The 19,392-nt window shown below is 39.0% G+C and overlaps 1 protein-coding gene across 5 annotated transcripts in view; it reads left to right on the top strand.

Annotated features, from left to right (window-relative positions):
- The first annotated feature begins 50 nt into the window (after positions 1–50).
- CDC123 (cell division cycle 123) overlaps positions 51–19,392 on the top strand; it is a 37,818-nt gene continuing 18,476 nt past the window's right edge. For 4 of the 5 annotated variants that reach the window (XM_056340564.1, XM_056340566.1, XM_056340567.1 and 1 more), the window contains exons 1-8: positions 51–242; positions 1,324–1,395; positions 3,436–3,490; positions 4,317–4,349; positions 7,862–7,957; positions 8,662–8,768; positions 16,533–16,581; positions 18,225–18,300. In XM_056340564.1, the coding sequence (XP_056196539.1) occupies positions 70–242; positions 1,324–1,395; positions 3,436–3,490; positions 4,317–4,349; positions 7,862–7,957; positions 8,662–8,768; positions 16,533–16,581; positions 18,225–18,300 (661 nt within the window). In that variant the 5' untranslated portion in view covers positions 51–69. The remainder of the gene's footprint in view (positions 243–1,323; positions 1,396–3,435; positions 3,491–4,316; positions 4,350–7,861; positions 7,958–8,661; positions 8,769–16,532; positions 16,582–18,224; positions 18,301–19,392) is intronic. The other variant, XM_056340562.1, reaches the window with a different exon arrangement.

The following is a 19,392-nucleotide window of genomic DNA, read 5'->3' as shown; positions in this document are numbered from 1 at the left end:
CGAGGGGAGGCGGCGGCTGTGTGCGCCGCTCAGGCGGGCCCGAGTGGCACCGCGCCGGGTGCGCTGCTGATGGCGGCCCGGGTGGCAGCCGGGAGCGACGGGGAGGTTCCGGGTGGAGCGCGAGCTTCCGGGAGCGGCGCGGCGCAGCGGGCCGGGCCGGGGGTGAGGATGAAGAAGGAGCAGGTGGCGCACTGCCAGTTCTCCGTGTGGTACCCGCGCTTCAGAGCTGTCACTATCCGCAGGTGAGGGGGGCGGCGTGGGGTCGGGGGCGACTGAGCTCTGGCGGTGTGCAGCTGGGCTGGGTGTAGGTAGGCCCGGGCCTGGGCCAGGGCTGGGGCTGGGTGAGGGGCTGCGAGAAGCGAGTAGGGGGCGTGTGGGGGTGAAGGTGGGGAGGCGCGTGGGGCTGGGCTGGGTTGGAAATGGGCTTGTGCTGGGGCAGGGTTGGGTGGGATAGAGGGTCCTCTGTGGGGCAGAGCTGGGAGGGAGGTGGGAAGGGCTTGATGGAGCTATAAACTGGAGGCCCGGGAGGTGGGCTCTCTTCCCCGCACCCTGAGGGGGCGGTTTGAGCAGCAAACTCCCTCTGTGCTTCCTGCTCTCCCGGTGGGAGCCTGCACTGAACACCAGCTGATACCCACATCACTGCTGTTCCCACTTGGTTGCTCAAAGAAGCTGAGGCTGAACGCACCCAAACCAAGTGGCTGACTTTGTGTTTGTGTGTCTTTCTGGAAGCCGTGGCAAATTCTGCTGTTTCTAAGGTGTGGCTGCAGGTCACAAGATGGTTACAAGAACTATCAATAACTCAGGGAAGTCAGGCTCCAGATAGTTGCCCTGTTGGATTGAAAAGCAGTGACATAAGGCTTTTAGTCAAAGCATTTAATCTTTTATGTTTTTTTCTGTTTAGCACATGCATATTTTGGGCAAGTTTAGTGATAGTCCTGCATTCTTTGGACATTCAGGTGGTATTAGCAAATTGTGGCTTGGATCTGAGAAAGGAAACCTTTAGTTTGAGCAACATGTCTCCTCGCTGGCCACACACACTCTTTCTTTGAATTTCATAGAGCTTTTGAAGAAATGGGGTGCTTGTGAATTCCATCTAAAATGTCTGCCTCATGTTCCTCTGCCCCCCTGAAGGGAAAATGGGCATTGCTTTTTTGGAAGGGGTGAGAGGGGAGAAAGATTTTTTTTTTTTTTTCATAGTGTTAGAGAGTAAAACATACTGTTGTTGAGGTATGTTCTGTTAAAAAACAAATTATTCAACTCTTCTTGTTATTTTAACAAGTAATAATAACACGTTATTAAAGAAATTCTCTTTGTTTCTTCCAGTGTTATACTTCCCCTACCAGAGAATGTGAAAGAATATTTGCTGGATGATGGAACGCTTGTGGTTTCAGGAAGGTACAGAGTGTTTTCCTTCCACCTTTGAAGTATTAATACTGTTTTATATTTACAGCACTATTTTGTGTACACATATTGTGTTTTGCATAACGAGTTTTTAAAATTTGACCATTCTGGCTGCAGTAAACCTCATACTGTATGAGCATGTGAATGGGCTGACTGTTGCTGTTAGTAAAACTTGACTTGCTATAGCCTGATGCAGATCCTAAAATCCATGTAATAGTTTCATTCTAGGCCAAGTGGAGACAGTTCTTTCATTTTTTCTCTGCCTTTCCTTGTGGAGTCTACCAGTCTCTCAGGTGCTGGTTGCTTTGATATGGTTAGCACCAGTTCAGAGGCTTGACCTGTCCCATGCTGTTCACATGCCTCCTGCCTTATCCAAGGGTAAAGTGACATTACTAGCTTAATTCTCAATAGGATAAGCTATATATAAAACCTTAGTAGTTATTGAATTTGTATAATAATTTGCATACATGTAAGCCATGCATAGGACAAAGCTGAATGTCCTGTATGTATACCTATGCCAAGTTTTGGATGGAGAAGGATGAGGTGGATAGATGTGAGAAACAGCTGGAAAGAACCCAGGCCTTGCTCTTTGTTTTCTGCTTAGAATCTCACAATATGGCTTCCTTCTAAAATGATTATTGCATGCATACATCTTGTTAATGACCAGACTCGGAAATCAATCTGCACTCCATCATTTCCTAACTGGTAGTTTGCCTCTCCCAGAGCAACCAATTAGGCTATGAGTGTAAGGGAGCTACGTCTGATTTCTCAGAAATCAATTTATCTAAAATTGAGGCTGGTAAAACACCCTGTAAAGATGAAAGGCCTTTTTAAATTTTAAATATTTTTTTTTTTAATAAAAGGTATACAGAAAATTAGAATTGTTTTTTTAAACCATATTGCAGAATATTGCAAGTTACTTAGCAGCAGCCATTTGTTTTTTAATAAGCCTTCAGAAAAGCTTAAACTGAGGGTTTGACTTTACAGCTATGTTATACAAATTCTGCTGTCTTCAGTGGAATGATGGACAGCTGTATAATTGACTTAAGTCATGTTTTAATGTTTCCAATTCAAAATCCCTTTTAGAAACCAGTTATTCTCAAAGTTGAACTTTCTTAGTGGTAAGTGAATGTGATCGTGCAGTAAAGGCCAAGATCGCTTTTAATCCTAAGTGAACTGGTGTCTGACCTCTAGATGTCAAAACCTAAATTGATAGTTTCACCCCTGCAATAGTATGTTGAGGGCCTACAGAGACAGCTTGTTGAAGAGTTGACTTTTGGCAGGGACATACATTTGAACTTACCCTGTTTGCTACGCTGACTTGCTGTGAATAAGTCTTCAAGGGCTTGGCCTTCTCCAAGATCTTCACACTCAGATTGGCTAAAGAACTTGAAAAGTTACCTACAAGTTCAAGGGAATATTTGCAGTTAAGTGCTTTCGCCCAGATATGCTAGTATTTACAGCCGCAGATCTCACCTCTGTAGAAAAAGGAACTTTTCAGGAAGAAGCTAATGACTACATATCCACTTTCCATAGGACCTTCTTTTCTGTGTGGAGCGCGAGGATGTTTTCTTTACAGAACCAGAAATTAACAGGTCAACATCTGAAATTTAAAAATTTTTACTTGGGAAAGGAGTATGGAGGCAAAGCATAATTAAAATTGAACTTTTTTTTTAAAAAAGAAAAAAATTGTTTAATTTGTGCTTCTGTCAGTACAGTGAAGTTGGAAAAGAATGATTAATAGGGTGTTGAAAAGCTTCGATTATGGTGTTTTCAGAGCAGAAAGTGATCTGCTAATTTGAAAGAAGCAAAGTGTTTTGGGTAGGGCCCAGTGTTAGTGCCAGGGTGTTTGCTCTTTGGTTTGCTGTACTGGCTTGCATTGATCTTTCTCTTGCCAGGGGTTTTGAGGCCTGATCTTCTTCCAGAAACATTTTGAGATCAACAGCTGGTAACTGCTGTGGAAATGTAATTTATATGTATGATCAAGTCAAACTCCAGTGCTTAATTTTTTTTCCTGCTAATTTTTTGATTTAGAGAAGATCTGCCAAGTCATTCACAGGAGGGGAACGATGATGCAGAGGAAATACAGGTCAGCATAAAACGTAACTTAATGTCAAGTCTCCTGAGAAAAATATGAACGTGTAACCTGTTCTGCGTAATTTATAGGTGAGGAGAGTAGTTCACGAAAGTAATAATCACATGGTAGTTGCACCGAAGAACTTTAAAACATCAATTATTTGTACTGTGATGTTAGGCAAGGTTTAAAATGTTTCTGTGCTCTTTTACAGATGGTTTTTTTTATTTTTTTATTTTCTTAGTAGTTGCATTTGTTGTAGTAAGTAGGGAATGTTGAAGGATGTTGGAATCGAACTTAATGCTGTTTCATGTCCTGAAAAATTAGGAGGAGGAGTACATTTGGAGGACTTATTTCAAGAAACAATGAAAGTTTCTGAGGCCATAATTGCTCAGAAGGGCACTCTAGAAGAAAAATGCTAAAAGTGCCTTAAGTATAAGGTAACAGAAGGTACAGAAAGGTGGTGTAAGAGAAATACAGATGAAACTAATATATCATGGGTCTAAGGATGGAAGTGCTGGAGCTGGAGACAAGCTTTAGACAGGGAAGACTTTGCTGAGTTCTGAAATGTCCAAGTTTGTGCTATAAATCACAGTTAAAATATATAGGTGTTGTCTCATACCTATACTTTAGAATAGTACTTCTGCTGAATATACAGTATTTTTCCTGTCTTGATTTACAGACGTAGTAATTGGAGGGTGGTGGTGTTACGCTACAGAGGAACACCAGGCAGCGATTTGGTCTGTGTGTTGTAGGAAGCTATGTGAATTCTGATGTTCTCATAAATTACAAAGGATGTCTCAGGAAAACAGTAACCTTTGATTTGTTCTTCTTTGAACAGTGGTCAGATGATGAGAATACTACAACACTTAAGGTAAGATCCTGTAAAACCTAATGTGAGTTTGTCAGCAGTATCCTTTCTGCAACCTTGTGATATGAACTTTTTGCCAGTTAGAGATACCTGTTGCTGTATTTAACATTTTTCAGACCTTTCTAGACAGATGGCAGTGTAGATGCCTGCAACTTTAAAAAAAGTTTTGCTAGCTTAATTTTATTTAACTAAAAATAAAATGCTTTTCTTCATCCCCAACAATCACACACTTGTTAGACTATAGGAAATGAACTGAAGTATGGCTCTAAATATAGCTGTCTTTCATTTTCACTGCTTTGAATATCTCCCAATTACTTAATCAGACTGGATGCAGAAGAAATGAAGCCCCTGCAGCTCAATTTTCACAGCTCTTTTCTTACACCTGTGCCATTATTTCCTCCCAAATACATTTCTTTCTGTCATCTTTTTTTTTTCTCCTCCTTTTTTTTTTTTTAAATTTTTCCTTTTCCTGCCTATGCGTTTCTTGCACTGTGCCTGGCTTAGAATCGGGATCATGATGGATATGAAACAGGCTTCCTTGATAAATTTTTTTACATCTTTTTTGAAACTTGCTATTGCCCTATTGTTGTCAGAGAGTTAACATACTTGTGTCGGTTGTCTGCCATTACTTCAGTCATATCTGCTTCCTAAGCGTTGAATTGTTCACATTGAATTAGGTGCAATTAGCAGCACAACAGTTCTGCTCTGAGCTGTGTGTATGCTAGCACAGAATTCATGGCCTAGATTTTAAACCTAATACATGCCAAATTTGCACATGCTAATAGCTTCAGTCCAAATATCTAAGCGTTGATGAAGTAGATGCTTTAGATTGTAAATTGTTCTGAACAAGGATTTTGGCATCCATCTTACCTTTTGCAGAGCTCACATTAATGTTGCTAAAGAAATCGTATTGGAATTTTGAATCAAGCTTCATTATAGTATACAACACAACAAGGAAATATGTAATCAAGAGGTATGATACCCATCAGAAAGGTATAGGCCAAGGGATTTCAGTTTAGCTAGGTGAGCATTGTGTGCTGTGTACGGATTGCAGCTTTAACAGCTAACATTTTACTGGGGCTGGCTGCGATGGGGTTAACTTTCAGCTGTTGCTGAACAATGCTGCATAGCATCAAGGCTTTCTCTTTTCCCAGTCTGCCCCAGCCCCTCCCCAGAGGCTGGGCAAGGGGTAGGCAAGAGAAGGAGAGGGGACAGAGCCAGGGCAGCTGACCCAAATTGTCTTTAAGGGATATTCCATACTGTATAACATCATACTCAGCAATAAAAGCAGACGTAGAGGAAGAAGAGGGGTGTTTTGGCCTCCAGGGTGGCTCTTGTTAGGAGACTGGTAGGGCTTTGTCTTTTGCCAAACCTGGAACTTTGAAAATGGTTAATAATGAACATGGTTTGTGCCTGCAGCTAGTTCCTACAAAAATACAACTACATTTGGACAAAGAAAGAGACTCTAAAAGTAGAATTTCACAATGTGCTCTTTACCATCTTGTAAGTTTGGTGGATGATTGCTCTGAAGGCTTCATCTATGGCAAATATGCTTTCTCCACCTGAAAACTAGGGACTGCTCTGAGGTCAGTGAGTAAATGGAAAGTCTTTTGTGCTTTTCAGTGTTGCCTGTTAGCACTTTGTCAGCAATGAAGAGTGAAGAAACTGCTTGTGTGGAATGCAGAAGGGTGGGGAGCTGCATCTGGAGTTACTGCAAGAGATGAGAATGGATCAAATAGCGATGTGGAAGCTGAACAGGGAGACAGTAAGGGAACATAATGTGTAAAGAATAGTGAGACAGACTGGAGGCTGCTGTTCTGCATTCACTGTCAGCCTTGGGCATTCATAGCTTACTAACAGTAAATCCCAGGTTACAATTCTCTGTTGGTTTCTTGGCTCAGGGAGCAGTAAAGTGGGCTGTGCTTGTGATTATTTGGATTTGATGGCATGCCTGAGTCATTAGGTAAACTTACTTCCCTTTTCCCTTTTATATTCTGAAGAATTAAATATAGAATTTTAGAAAATTCTGTGTTTAAAAAAATGTGCATCAGTATTGATGGTTGCAAAGTCAGGCATTCAGAATTTAGGAAATGTTAGAATCTAGCTTGTTTATGCAGCCTTAGAGCTATGCTCTTGTGTATGTTTCTTCACTTGTATTAATCAAATGACATGATGGGCATTTCCCCAGGGAGGGTTAGTATGTGCTGGTATTACATATATAGTGTGACTCCTGACTTCTGTCAAAACAAGAGGAGATTTGATCAGAATGCAGCGGATGAAGAGGTTTACTTCTTGTGAGAACAATTTCTAGAATTGAGTGAAGCTCTAAAAATAAGAGAAGTGCTTTTTCAGTTTTTCAAGTGTAGTTTCCCATGGAGACTAGATAACATACTAAGGAAAAATTCAGAATGTGCAAAGTTCAGTCTAGGTCACTACGCTACAATGTGAGAGGGTTTTTTTTAAGTGTTTGCATTTGGGAGTCTGCAGAAAGGAGACAGCAAAACATACGAACTTTTTTTGGACACTTGTGTGGCCGTGAGGGCCTTGTTGTTTTAGAGACGGATTAACTTTAGCATAGAAGTTAGCTTTGAGTTGAATTCAAAAGTACTCAGGCAGAAATAATGTTCTTATATACTTTTTGCTATAAATCCTATTACATGAAAAGTCTTTGACGTATGCCTGAAATCCTTTCATATTATTTTAAAAGTCAGCAGTTTTCCTATTGTACCACATTCGAAGTGGAGTCTATAGCATCCTAAGGAGGCTTTTTCCCCTCTGTTACTTTTCACCTATTTCCCCCTCTTTTGATGCAGTGTATTGTTAAGGAGCTGCTTTAAAACCTAATGTAAGAGCAGATAAGTGAAAGTATTACTAACAACGTTTCATAAAACTAAAGCTTAAATGAGAGCTGTCCCTCATATTGCTTATGAATTGATTAGTTTATTTTTGCTCTCTTACTGTGCTCCTAAATGCAACTAGAGAACTATTACAAAACAGAGCTGATTTCTTTTGTACCTTATAATACTTTGACAGGATGCTACAATATTTCTAGTTTAGATTTTTTAAAGAGATGCTTAATTCTAAATAAGCTATTTTTGAAAGTTTGCTTGTTTTTAAATCTTCTTGGCTTTTATTTGTATACAATAATCTACCATTGGCTATAAAACAACAGGTATGTATTTAAGGTCTATTTGAGTTGTACATTTGCCACCTCTTGAAGCTTTCATGATGAACGTTGTGGAGTTTTGGGTTTTTCCCCTGAAGTTCATGGAGTCTTGCTAGTAATGAAAGTGAGAAGTGGAAACACATTTTCAATTTTCTGTGATTGAAAGAATGTCAGAGTTGATTTTTAAGTTACTTATTTCTACAAATGCACTATTTTTGTGGGGTTCTTGGTTCCTGAATTTGGACAAGTTTATTCCTTCTGCAATATGTATTTCAGATAGTGTTTAGAAGATGGCTACACTTCACTACTAAATGTATTAAAACTGATATTTCTGTTGTTCTTTGTTCAGGCACCAGAATTTCCTGAGTTCACAGCTAAAGTTCAAGAAGCAATAAGTTCCTTGGGTGGTAGTGTTTTTCCTAAACTTAACTGGAGCGCACCAAGGGTAAGAATGCTGATTTTCAAAACTTGTAACAGGTGTTATCATAAGGATGTTTTTGTTTGTTTTATCTTAATGCATTGAAAAGTAGAAGAGACTAGTGGTTCTGGTGAAGGACGAAGTGGTAAACAAGATACAGTGAAGTATGATACAGCAACTTGTTCTAGTGGGTTAGACCTAGATGGTGCACGTTTGGTGAGACTGATGCAAGACAGCACTGGCTTTCTTACGTAAAACTGTGTATCCTTGTCACAGGTAACAGTGTGATGGTCACAATCTTCTCATTTAAGATACTGGTTGAAAACTTTGCCTGGGATAAAGATTAAAAACCCCACTTTTTTTTTTTAAAGAGCAGTGAGCTTCCCTCTGGTTATTTTTAGGTACTCTAGCTACACCTTAAGTGTAGTACACCCAAATGTGTCTGTTCTCAAGGGAAACTTGTGTTCAAACAAGCATTCCAAGACAGTGCCTGGAAGCAGTAAGCTGAAAACTTAGTTTTTAAAATTGATTTGTTCTGCTTTCAACAGATTATTTATAAAAAAAGCAGTAACTATTGTGTCTCTTGTAACAGCTAATGAAGTTTTCCTCAAAATAAAAAAAATATTTTCTGCAGGTATTTCAAATGTTGTGTAATGTTTAGAAGGATCTGCAGCTCACATTCCTTCCTGTTAGTAAAGCTGTGTTTTTGGATAATCTCCATCTTTGTTTAGGATGCTTACTGGATAGCAATGAACAGCTCTCTGAAATGTAAAGCTCTCAGTGACATCTTTCTCCTCTTCAAGAGTTCAGACTTCATTACTCGTGACCTCACTCAGCCGTAAGTAGATTTCTAGCAGACAATCTTATTGATACCCAGTCAAAAAAGCCACCAACCCTCTGAGGGTAACTTTTCAGTTCTTTTGAAAGATCTTACTCTTTACTGTACCGCAACAATAAATAGCTGATAGAAGAATACATTTTCATGTTTAGAAGTTGTTCAGGCACAGCAGTATAAGTTTCAGGTACAGTAATAAGTTAGTTGCTCTTTGAAGCTCCCCCCACCCCTTCCCCCTTCTTCTTTGTCTCCCTCCACTGTGCAAAAATAATTGCCAGGTCCGATTTAGTGCAGAGAATTGCAAGACATGTTGTCTTCATTGTTACTTACTATGAGTGAGTCTCTTCTAGTAAATCAGAATTGTTTACTTGGCTTCAGTCAACAAGAGATGAGCAGCCTCCATTTTATTCTTATATTCTCTTGATTTTAATATGCAAATGAGTGAAAAGCAGAACAGGAGGACATTATATTTAAGTAGCACATGTGAAATCACGCTATGGACTAAGACCATTTTTATCAAGTTGCTTTCCAGAGCAAGAGAAGTTTTAATTTTGGGTTTCTTTGCCTTCTCGCCTCTTTTGGCATTCATTTGTTGCTACCTACTTTATTGTTGCCACTTGTAGTAATACAGCATGAGTTTACCATGTCCCTTTCAAAATTTAAAGCTGTTGAAGTTTGTGTGGCTGCCTGGAAGATGCCTGAGACTTCTGCTAACGTATTCCTAGAGCTCTTTCTTAACCCAAGTTCTTGTAGGTCTTGAACAAACACTTCATGAACTGTGACTAAGGTTAATCATTTCAGATAAAATTATAAATATGATGTGCTTGGGGTTTCTTTTATCTGCTCACATGACGAGAATGCTTAATTGTATAGGAACAGTTTCCTCCCATAGTACCTGCATCTGATTCATGTCACTTATTTCTAAAATACAGCCTTTTTTCTGAAAGAAAATAAAATTGTTGGAATTCAATGTTCTTGTTACTATTATAAAAATTATCTTTTTTAGAAAAGCAATATTTCAAAGAAAAAGGGCAATCCATGGCTTGGTATGAGGGATATTGTTATCCAGTAATTATTCAGTGCTTATTTGTATTGCTGGCATATTTAGGAAACTCAGTTGAATGCAGGGCCCTTGTTCTACATGCATTGTAGAGGGTTACCAAGCATAGTAGTCCTGTGTTAATTAGCTTATGACATGATAAGGATTGTCTTGTCTAAAATGTGAAACCAGTTGTGTTAATGCTGTGCAACTGCCTTCTTTTTTTATTCCGGCAACTCTAATAACTCTTTTCCCCCTGTTTGTTGGTACATTAAAAAAATGGTAGGTAGCAACATCCTCATCCTTATCTCTGCATTTATGGAGTGCTAGCAACACTATCGGTCCAATTCTGATGCTAGGTTTTACATTATGTCTAATCCACACCATTGTGAGGTGCAGGGGAAGAGACTGAGAAGGAGGGGTGAAGATGCTGGAGTGAGAAGAGAGTTTGAAAAGTATGCTGGACTAGGGAAGCAGTTGTGAGCATTGAGAATTCTGGGATCACAGAGAATGAAAGAGACGGGGGAGTTGAGAAATCTATAGTCTGCATTTCAGATGTGAGTCAATAGTGATTCTCAGAAGACTTTGGTGCTTTTTTTTCATGGTTTCCCCTAGTGGGAGGCTAGGTGATTTGGCCAGGTGTCTTGAGGATGGTTTGCTCAGAGGGTTGAGCACTAAAATTTGAGTCTTTTGTTGTACCTGCTTTCAGGACTGAGTCTTGTGGATCTGAAAAGAACTGTGACTTGTGAAGGGCTGATACAAATAATACGGGTTTTGTATTCTGCTATCCTCATGTATAAAAAGGTTCAGCAAAAAGCACCCTCAGCTCCTTGGAGAGTTCCTGTCTGGTTACCACACTCTAATGAGTTTGGGACACAGTCAAGGGTTTAGTAAGCACCAGTTGATGTAGAAGATGTGGCAAATCTGTGTCTGTGTTTGGGCTCTTAATTTATGCCGTTTGTGTAGTAGAATGAGTAGGTTTGACCACCTTCACTGAGACTGAAATCAGTGCATTTTCTGTCAGGTTTTATCTCTTTATCAGATAAGGTTGGTGGCATCAGCTATTCACCTTGCTCCTTGCAGACAGCACTGACTTAGTGGTAGAGGCAATGATTACATTCTAGCTCCTACATTGTGAGATTTCACAGCGTGGGTGTTAACCTGAACGATCAGTAATTTCACCTGAAGTTCACACCAGACTGAGAACGGTAGTGGCTGAACAGCCTGTAGCCGGCATGTTCTCTTCTACTGATCCTGCTCCGGGAGAATAACCACTAGCTAGAAGGCAACACTTCAGATTGCCGTAGTCTGATCCATTTAGATACTTTTTCCAGCGTGGTAAGACCTCACACCAGCTGATAGCATAGCTTAGCTAGTGGGTGGCAAATAAGCAAACTTTGTGACATGATTGTGGGATCATCACCTAATCTAAAGATTAAATTTAGTTTGAGAAGTATTGTATTTATTTCCCTTCCTGTAAAGTCTAATCTAATGTTGGTATAAGTTTGGATTATGTTTTTTTTGTGTTTTTTTTTGTCAGACAACCAAACCAACAGGCTTGGTTGTTTTGGTAAGGTAGAGTTAATGCAGGCAATGCAACCTTCTGGTTTCTGTGAATTTGAGTGGAAGTTGTACTTATGACTAGGGAAATGTGTGTAGTGCGTAAAACCGCTCTGGTCTGTATGTATCTTGTATTTTATGAATATGTTGTACTTGATTAAAGCACATATTGTTGTCCAGTTTGTGCATGGTATTTCTAAATTATTTCTAAGTTATTCGTACAAAACGTCCCCATGCAAACGGTGAAATGATTATTTGCTGAATCAGAACACTAGTCTTCCTTAATTATACTATTGATTAGCTGCCAGTTGCCTAGTCCTTAGCAAGCAGAAATTAAAAATGTAGCTGGCATAAGAACCTGAAGTGCTGAACAGATGAAAACTGGATACATAATACATACATCCAAATCCCTTGGAAGGGCTACTCAGAGGGAGGATAAATGCACTAGATTTCTACTTCTTTCATTAACACCCAGTACGGGCCAAAATTTTCTTGCCCTGCATAAGTAACACCTGAAATGTTGTGTACTCTTCTTATTTGTTTTATTTTCTGTTCAAAAAATCCGCTTCATGGGTCACAATATGGAAAAGACTTTGCAATGGCAATTTGAAGATCTGTTTCGTAATCCAGCTTTGCCAGTGAAGTGGGACTTAAGGCAAACCACTTTCTTTGCCTCTTCCTTCCTCTCCCATTTCTTATCTGCTTATATCTGGTATCGATCTATGTACATTATTCAGGTCAGGCAACTGCCCTTGCTGTAATTCTCAGCTGTCTCAAGTTCCAAGAAAACTTCAGCTAGGCAATACTTCAATACAAACCATTTAAAAATATGGTCTTAATGCAAATAGGCTGAGCGTGGTTAGATAAATTTTGACTCTTTTAAATGTTTGGATTCTCTCATTACATTGACACTGTTTGGTTGAAAAGTTCAGAATAATGAGTTAACTTTCCTCCTTGTTAATTTTATACAAATTAACAAAAACTTCAGACCAATGCAGTTGTTAATGTAGTCAATGTTTCTGCTTCAAAGTAAGCATTGCATTTTACTTAGATGAGTTCACAAAAAAACTTGTGGATGGTATGATCATTAACTTTTTGGGTTTTAATGTAGGCTTTCAAAAACTTAGCGTTGTGAGTATGTGATAAAAAAACAAAATCCCTTTCTAATTGGGATTTCTGTTAAGTGATTAAAAGTCCTCATTTGATCAAAAATCTTGTCAAAGCCGTGTTGAGTGCATTGGTTTAGAACAGTTTTCTTCCTTATTGTTAAGAATGTGTGGGCTACATTTTATTAAGACATGACTGCCCACACCGAGACTGGTATAAATATTAGCAGTAGTTCTAATTATATGATAATGCCCTTTCAGTTATAAGATAAGCTTGTGGTTATGTCATGCTCATTAATAAACCTTGGAAGTTTTGTCAGACTTCAGAGACTGCTCCTGTTCCGTAGAGCAATACTGGAAGTTTTAGATCTGCAGATGCTACCATTGGGATGTTGAATGCTAGAAGTGTTACTATTTTTCCAGTTGTTTACTAATCACAACCATAGAGGTGAAATAAGAACTCCTGTAAGTTCCACCTTGTTGAAAAGCAACCTAATGCAGAGCACGTCTTTTGCGGGGATTGCCCTTTGACTTATTATAGAGGGGCAGTATGAGTCACATCCAAGAAGGCTGTTTCTGAAGTGCATTTAAGAGTTGTAAATTGACTCTCAGTATTTTGTTGGACCAGCTGGTGCTACAGACCTGTTCCTTCCAGAAGTTCATTCCTGAAAACTTTGAGAAGCTGGTTAAGACAGGTGAAGTAAAGAGTCTAAAAGTAGCCACTCAACCCTGCCTAAGCCCAGGAAACAAAGCAAAGGAACCATCTATGCCACATTTAGTCGGTAAGAAATACCTACTAGGTTAATGGAGCAGGTGAAACAACTCCCACTGGGCCAGGGAAAGGTTTCCAAATGTATTAATGTGCGAGACAAAAAGAAACATGAGGGGTGATGCAATTTTTTAAACTTTATTCAGTTGTTTATAAGAGGGCTAGGTTAAAATTTTAGGCACCTGTTTCTGAGAACAGTTGAGAGAGCCTGCTTTTGAATGAGTATTCAATCGGTGAGGCTCCTAAGCACATTGTTTAACTTTAAAACCTAGCAGATGTTTCAGTCCTTTTTGGTTTTAAGCTAGCATTCTGGCTACATTTTTGGTACCAGACTTAATGCTTCTAAATATTGAATTAAAAATTATAAAGACATTATAGTTTTTCTGAGATATGGAGGAATAACAGCCTGTGTTCTCCTGATAGAACATAGGAGGCAGCGTTGGCTCATAAAGCTGTGACTTGGCACTCGTAGCTGTTGGTTTAGGGTTTAGACTTCAGTATAACCTCTTCCCAGCTAGGCAGTCCTACATGAGAGGATGTGGAAAATGAGGCCTTTGATGATTACTTTTTTTTTTCCTTGAGGTTTTACTTGCATACCCTTTTTCCTAGCAATTTGCAATTTATTACTAATTCCTAGCAATCCTCTTTTGAATAGTGTTTGAGTTTCTTATTTCTTTTAGTCCTTAAAGTTCCAGCAAGGTTCAGTATTCAAGAAATAAAAATGCAGTTCAAAGGTTGTTAGAAGGTTCTCCTTCATTTTTTATTTATTTATTAAGGTTTTAAAATAAGCTATGAGGTAATAGCATGGGAACTGTCGTACAGAACAACTTCTACGGTTTTCATTATATTTATAATAGTTTATTATCCACAGAATAATCTGTGATGTGCAAATGAGTTCATGGCTCTCTTAGCCGGGTAACTACTGGAGGTCTTACAAACCTTCTTAAATTGCTGTTCTCTGTGTTGAAAACAGAACCACATAGTGGCTTCATGTAGTATGTCCTGTTGTCAAGTGTATGCATTTGGAGATTAACAGCTGCTACACAGAAGAAGACCTTGATCCTTATGTTCTTGACATCTAAGTATAAATATGTAAGCAAGCTGTTGACCACAGCACAAGGCCTATAAGCAACTTGACCACAGCACAAGGCCTATAAGCAACAGAGTTTAATTCTGTCACCCTTAGTACAAAATGACAATTTTCAAAGGTTTCAGAAAAGTGAGCCCAGAAATATCTCAGTTTTAGATTCCTGAAGTCTTTCTGATTGTTCTTTCAGGTATCTCCAAACCTGAATAGTATGCAGGTTGAAGAAACCCTGTGTAGCCTTCTGCCTCTGGCCATGTGTAATAGATGAATTCAGCTGGGTCTAAACAATGAATGCTACAATAAGTTGGTAAAAAATATAAAATTGCAACTGCCTCAAGTTGCCCAATATTTACCCTCCAGAAAGGGGTGGTAGTAATGTCCTATTGTCGAAAAAAGTCTCATTGTACTATTTAGAAGAAAACTGAAACTACAAAAACCTGAGTTTATTTTCTTTTGCTGTGTTCTCCCATTTTCCCCCTCATTTGTACTCAGTCCTGTGTCATTAAGACTTAAGAAAAATAACATTACTGCATCCTGCAGTATTTTTATCAATATTCATAATTTTGCCTGTTTGCTTGATTTGACAGCAATACCTGAGCGCTCTGTGTGGCTTGGGATGGCACCCAAGGATTTAATTTTCTGACTTATAAGGAAAGAGGAAGTATCTTTCCCCACATAGCTCTTGCCCAAAATATTTGAAGGTTGAGCAGGGGATAATTTTGGTTGTTTGTGACTGTTTTTTGACTGCTGGAAAAGACTGCATGTTACTGGAATGAAGCAGGTACCCCGACCTCAGATACGGAACTCTGTGAGATGTAACACGGGTCCTAGCGTGCAGGGACTGTAAAACTCTGTGTGCTGGACTTCAGCTACCTTTATATAAATAGTTTATGATTGGTTTTGTGTGGGGGGGATATTTTCTTGAGCATGGTAGGCATGTATGCTAGTGAGGGAGGAATTTTGAGTCTAGCTAAACTGCGAGCTCTCATGAATTTGTTTCTGTTGCCTTGACAGATCTTAAATTGTGGGGAATATAAATTGTAGTTGAAGGATGTTATCTGTTTACATGGGCTTACAGATATATATGATCTGTTTGATTACAGTACTTTTGGAAAGCATGCCTGCTACTGCCCTTCTTTTCTGCATGTAGTGGACATTAAAGTCTAAAATGTGTGAAACGTATTTCTGCTGGCAGTATACTGAATGAACTCTTATGATAGCTCTTCAAACTGAAGGGTGGGCAGCCATGTCTTACAAATGCAATGCTTACGTTAAAGATGTTATAGACTTTTGGATTGCTTAACAGAGTTCAGTGCCAAAGGGAGACTGTATAAATGTTTCCATTTAAGACTGTTGCTCAGCAGTGGCCCTTTACATGGTTCTGTTCATCAAAGTAGTTTGTTGCCAATAAGGTTAGGGAGTACACTTGGAAGGAAAATGCATGTTCTTTTGCTAGTTCCCTATGAAAGTTACAGGATTTATGGCGAGGTTTGCTGTAAACTGATAAAAGTTGGCTTGGGTCTAACTGACTCCATTCTTGATAGTTCCTGAAAGGTGACACTGAGTCAGCTACTCACAAGGGACAAAACCTTGACATCTGCTTGCAGTTATAGAAATAGTTGTATTTATTCCCACTCTCAAGAAATTTGTAGTAGTATTTTTTAAGGCTCTTAATTTAGAAGGATACTGTGCTGTGGAATCAGAAGTGCTGAGTGGTGCTGTTTTGCATCCCTTATTCATGGAAATGAACTGCTGTAAGGCACGATGATACGTCTCTGTTGTGTGGTTTAGGAAGTTAAACATTAACAGTACCAGTGAAAACGTGATGCAATGGAACTAGATTAGATTGCTCAAGTTTCTTCTTTGAGAAACCAGTTATGCCAACATAACACTAAAGAGGAAAGGAACATAATTTTTGATTCAAACAGAAAAAAACTCAATAATGAATAAACAGATAAACAGTCATGTTTTAGCTACATCCCTGTCCCAACTGAAGTGCTTCCAAGTTACAGAAAAAAAATTTCTCCCCCCCCCAGTCATTGTCAAAAGGAGGTTTTTTTATTGATTTATCAAATTTACTTGGTTTGTATGTCTTGGAGATAATTTAATAGGTTTTTGTGATTCACGGTTTGGGGTTATTTTTCTCACTGTGGCTAAAATCTTACATGTAAAAGCGGGTTTTGATGTTTGTACCTTACTTTTCCAGATTTATTCACTGTACTGATGATTCCCCTGATCCTTCTTTGGACTATGAGGTAGGACACTTTGCATGATTTCTAGGCAATTTAAATGGATTGCTTACAGGCAGATTGCCATTTGTGCTTGGGTATGTGCCCATAAAATTTGTTCTGTTTAATTGTGTTCCTTGGGCAGCGTGGGGACGTCTGGTTAAGCATTACAGGTCATAAGGAGTTCAAGTTCATTTAATTACAGATCAGATGAGGTAAAGATCAGACTTTTGAAGCTTCCTTGTGATTTCCTCTCATGTCTGTCAGATTTGGCCAAGAAGGACAAGTTCAACAGCTGAAAGTCATATCTTCTTGACAGCATGCTGCTTGTGAATATCACAACTGAGGTTACTAAGAGAGAGAAGCTAGCTGTAGTGGCTGGGGACATCCTGAAGTGGTCTATCATATCTTGTTTAATATGCTCGTTAACAGACTAAAATGTTAAACTAGTGATGTAGATATTAGCAATGTTTCAAACTATTCATGTGGTGCTATTGCTTTTGTGATAGCATGTGGTCATTTCTCTAATAATAGTTTTTATGTAAATATAGCATTTGTCATCATTCTGTGGGCTTGAAGGGCTTTGGAAAAGTGAATGAACCCTGTTGTTTTTAATGTACTATCTAGTGTGCTTTAAAGGTGACAGACATCTAAAAGTTAGAACAAAGAGTTTCAAGTTTACACGGTAGTTAGGAATGTCATCTTTGATTACTGAGATTTTTCGACTTCAGTTGATAGGTGTTGGGAGTTTCCAGTATCCAGTAGCAGCAACTGAGGCCTTTAAAATAGTGTGGATCCATTTGAATGCTTCAGCCTAGGAATGCAGAAACTTGAAAAAGTGCCAGAGATATGCTTCAATTACCAGGCAATCTGTCCTATTGACTGTTATAGTTTGGTTACTATTTCCATCCCATGTCCTTATTTTAACTGGTTTGCGCCTTCAAAGGCGTCACAGCATTCTGCTTGGGTGTATACCAGAATAGAGGTTGATTTGGTTAAATTTAATTCTGCTCATCAGCTCTTTTGACTAGGAAGCAACTTTCTGCCAATTCCATGAGAGATTTGTAATGTACAGCAGGGTTTTTGGTGTTCATGCTTTATCATTAATGTAACTTTGAAGTTATTTCATTAATAATTTCGCAGTTATAAATGCCGTACAAAGTGGAAGAGCATAAGATAAAGGTGGGAGGGGGCCTCAGGAGGTCTCTAGTCCATTCTCATGCTCAAAGGTGGGTAAGCGATGAGATCAAATTGGGTCACTTTGGTGTTATATCAAATCTGGTCTGAAAATCTCAGTGGATGGAAGCTGCACAGCCTCTGGGAGGGAGCTGTTCCAACGCTTGACGGTCTTCATGGTGAAGAAGTTTCTTCTTATGTCCATTCTGAACCTTTCTGCTTTAAACTGGTTTGGACTAGGTGGTCTTTAAAGGTGCCTTCCAACCAAAAATATTGTGTGATTCTGTGAAGCTAACATTAAGTCTAGTTGCTTTGAAGCATTTGCCAATTATATGAACTGCAGGTTAAGATTGTTTTTTCTTACATCAGGAATAACTTCAGAGGTCATCTTATCATTACAGCAGAACTGTAGATCTAGAAGGTATACCTATTGAGAAAAAGTTAACCTGTTACCTTTCTGAAACAATACTTTGTCGCTTCTTTTTCCTCTGTAGCTTGTTCTTCGCAAATGGTGTGAACTAATCCCTGGTGCAGAATTCAGATGCTTTGTCAAGGAAAACAAGCTTATAGGTAAGGGTTTTCTTAAAGATAAAATTATTAGGTGACGTTCTGAGGATTTTCTCGTGATTCCTTGAATCAGAGCTAAATCTGAAGACAGTTCTTTCTTACCTTACCTCATTTCTGGAATTAATGTTTTCTTCTTCCTTCCGTTATTTAGAATGCTGTATGCCACACTTCTCTTTCCACTGTATTTGAAAGCATGATAGCATGCTCAAGTATTACAGTGGATATACTCTTAAGTTTCTGAATTAGCAATTAGAATTCACCCAAAGGCTGTTTTTTGAGTGATTTTTTTATATTCAGGAGCGAATTGCATCATCTCCAACTTGCAGAATCAATACAGAGGTAGTTGGGTATTATGTTGATAAAATGTGACCACATGTGGATATCATATGCAGAAAGTGGGATGTCGTAACATGTCCATGGATGTATGAGGTGTCTGAGTTCATATTATATTCAGTGTAGCTTAGTCAGAAAACCTATTGATTTGTTACTCTGGTTCAGAATCCTAAGTGTAAAATGTTTCAGGTGGCACTGAACATCTAGGGCATCCACAGTATGCAAAGAGCTAGTGGGTGCATCAGGAGACCTGTGACAGCTGGAGAACAGGCAGATTGTGCTAGAGCATGTATTTTAGGCAGCTCTAGGGCAAATTTAGCTGAATTACACTCCTCTGGTCATACTGACTATTCTCTGCTGACTATAACAGGAGCTTAGACATCTAGTGCACATACAAGTGTTTGAATTGAGGTGCTTAATTTCAGGCTAAATACTATTCTGGAGTTTGAATTCAATTTTGGTCTGGTTTACCATGGAATTTTTAAAGATAAACAGAGGTGTAAGTAGAACAGGACTGGTGCACATTTGTCCATAACAAGATTGAATAATTCCACCTAAACTCTTCTAACAAGGAAATGTTATAGCAGTGACGTAGCAGAGCTCTAATCCAGACTTTATAGGAAATAAGATGATTTTTAAAAAAAAAATAAACCAGAGTTTGCTCATTTTGTCTGTCTCACATCTATGTATTCACAAGCACCAAGATGCATATATACAAATGGTCTGTCCACAATTCCTTGTGGTGATATGGAAGGGAAGGGA

Source organism: Falco biarmicus, chromosome 5 (genome assembly GCF_023638135.1).
Source record: "Falco biarmicus isolate bFalBia1 chromosome 5, bFalBia1.pri, whole genome shotgun sequence".
In the NCBI taxonomy this organism is placed as follows: domain Eukaryota; kingdom Metazoa; phylum Chordata; class Aves; order Falconiformes; family Falconidae; genus Falco; species Falco biarmicus.
The sequence above is the reverse complement of the archived record's forward strand: the minus strand, read 5'-3'. Positions and strand labels throughout refer to the sequence as shown.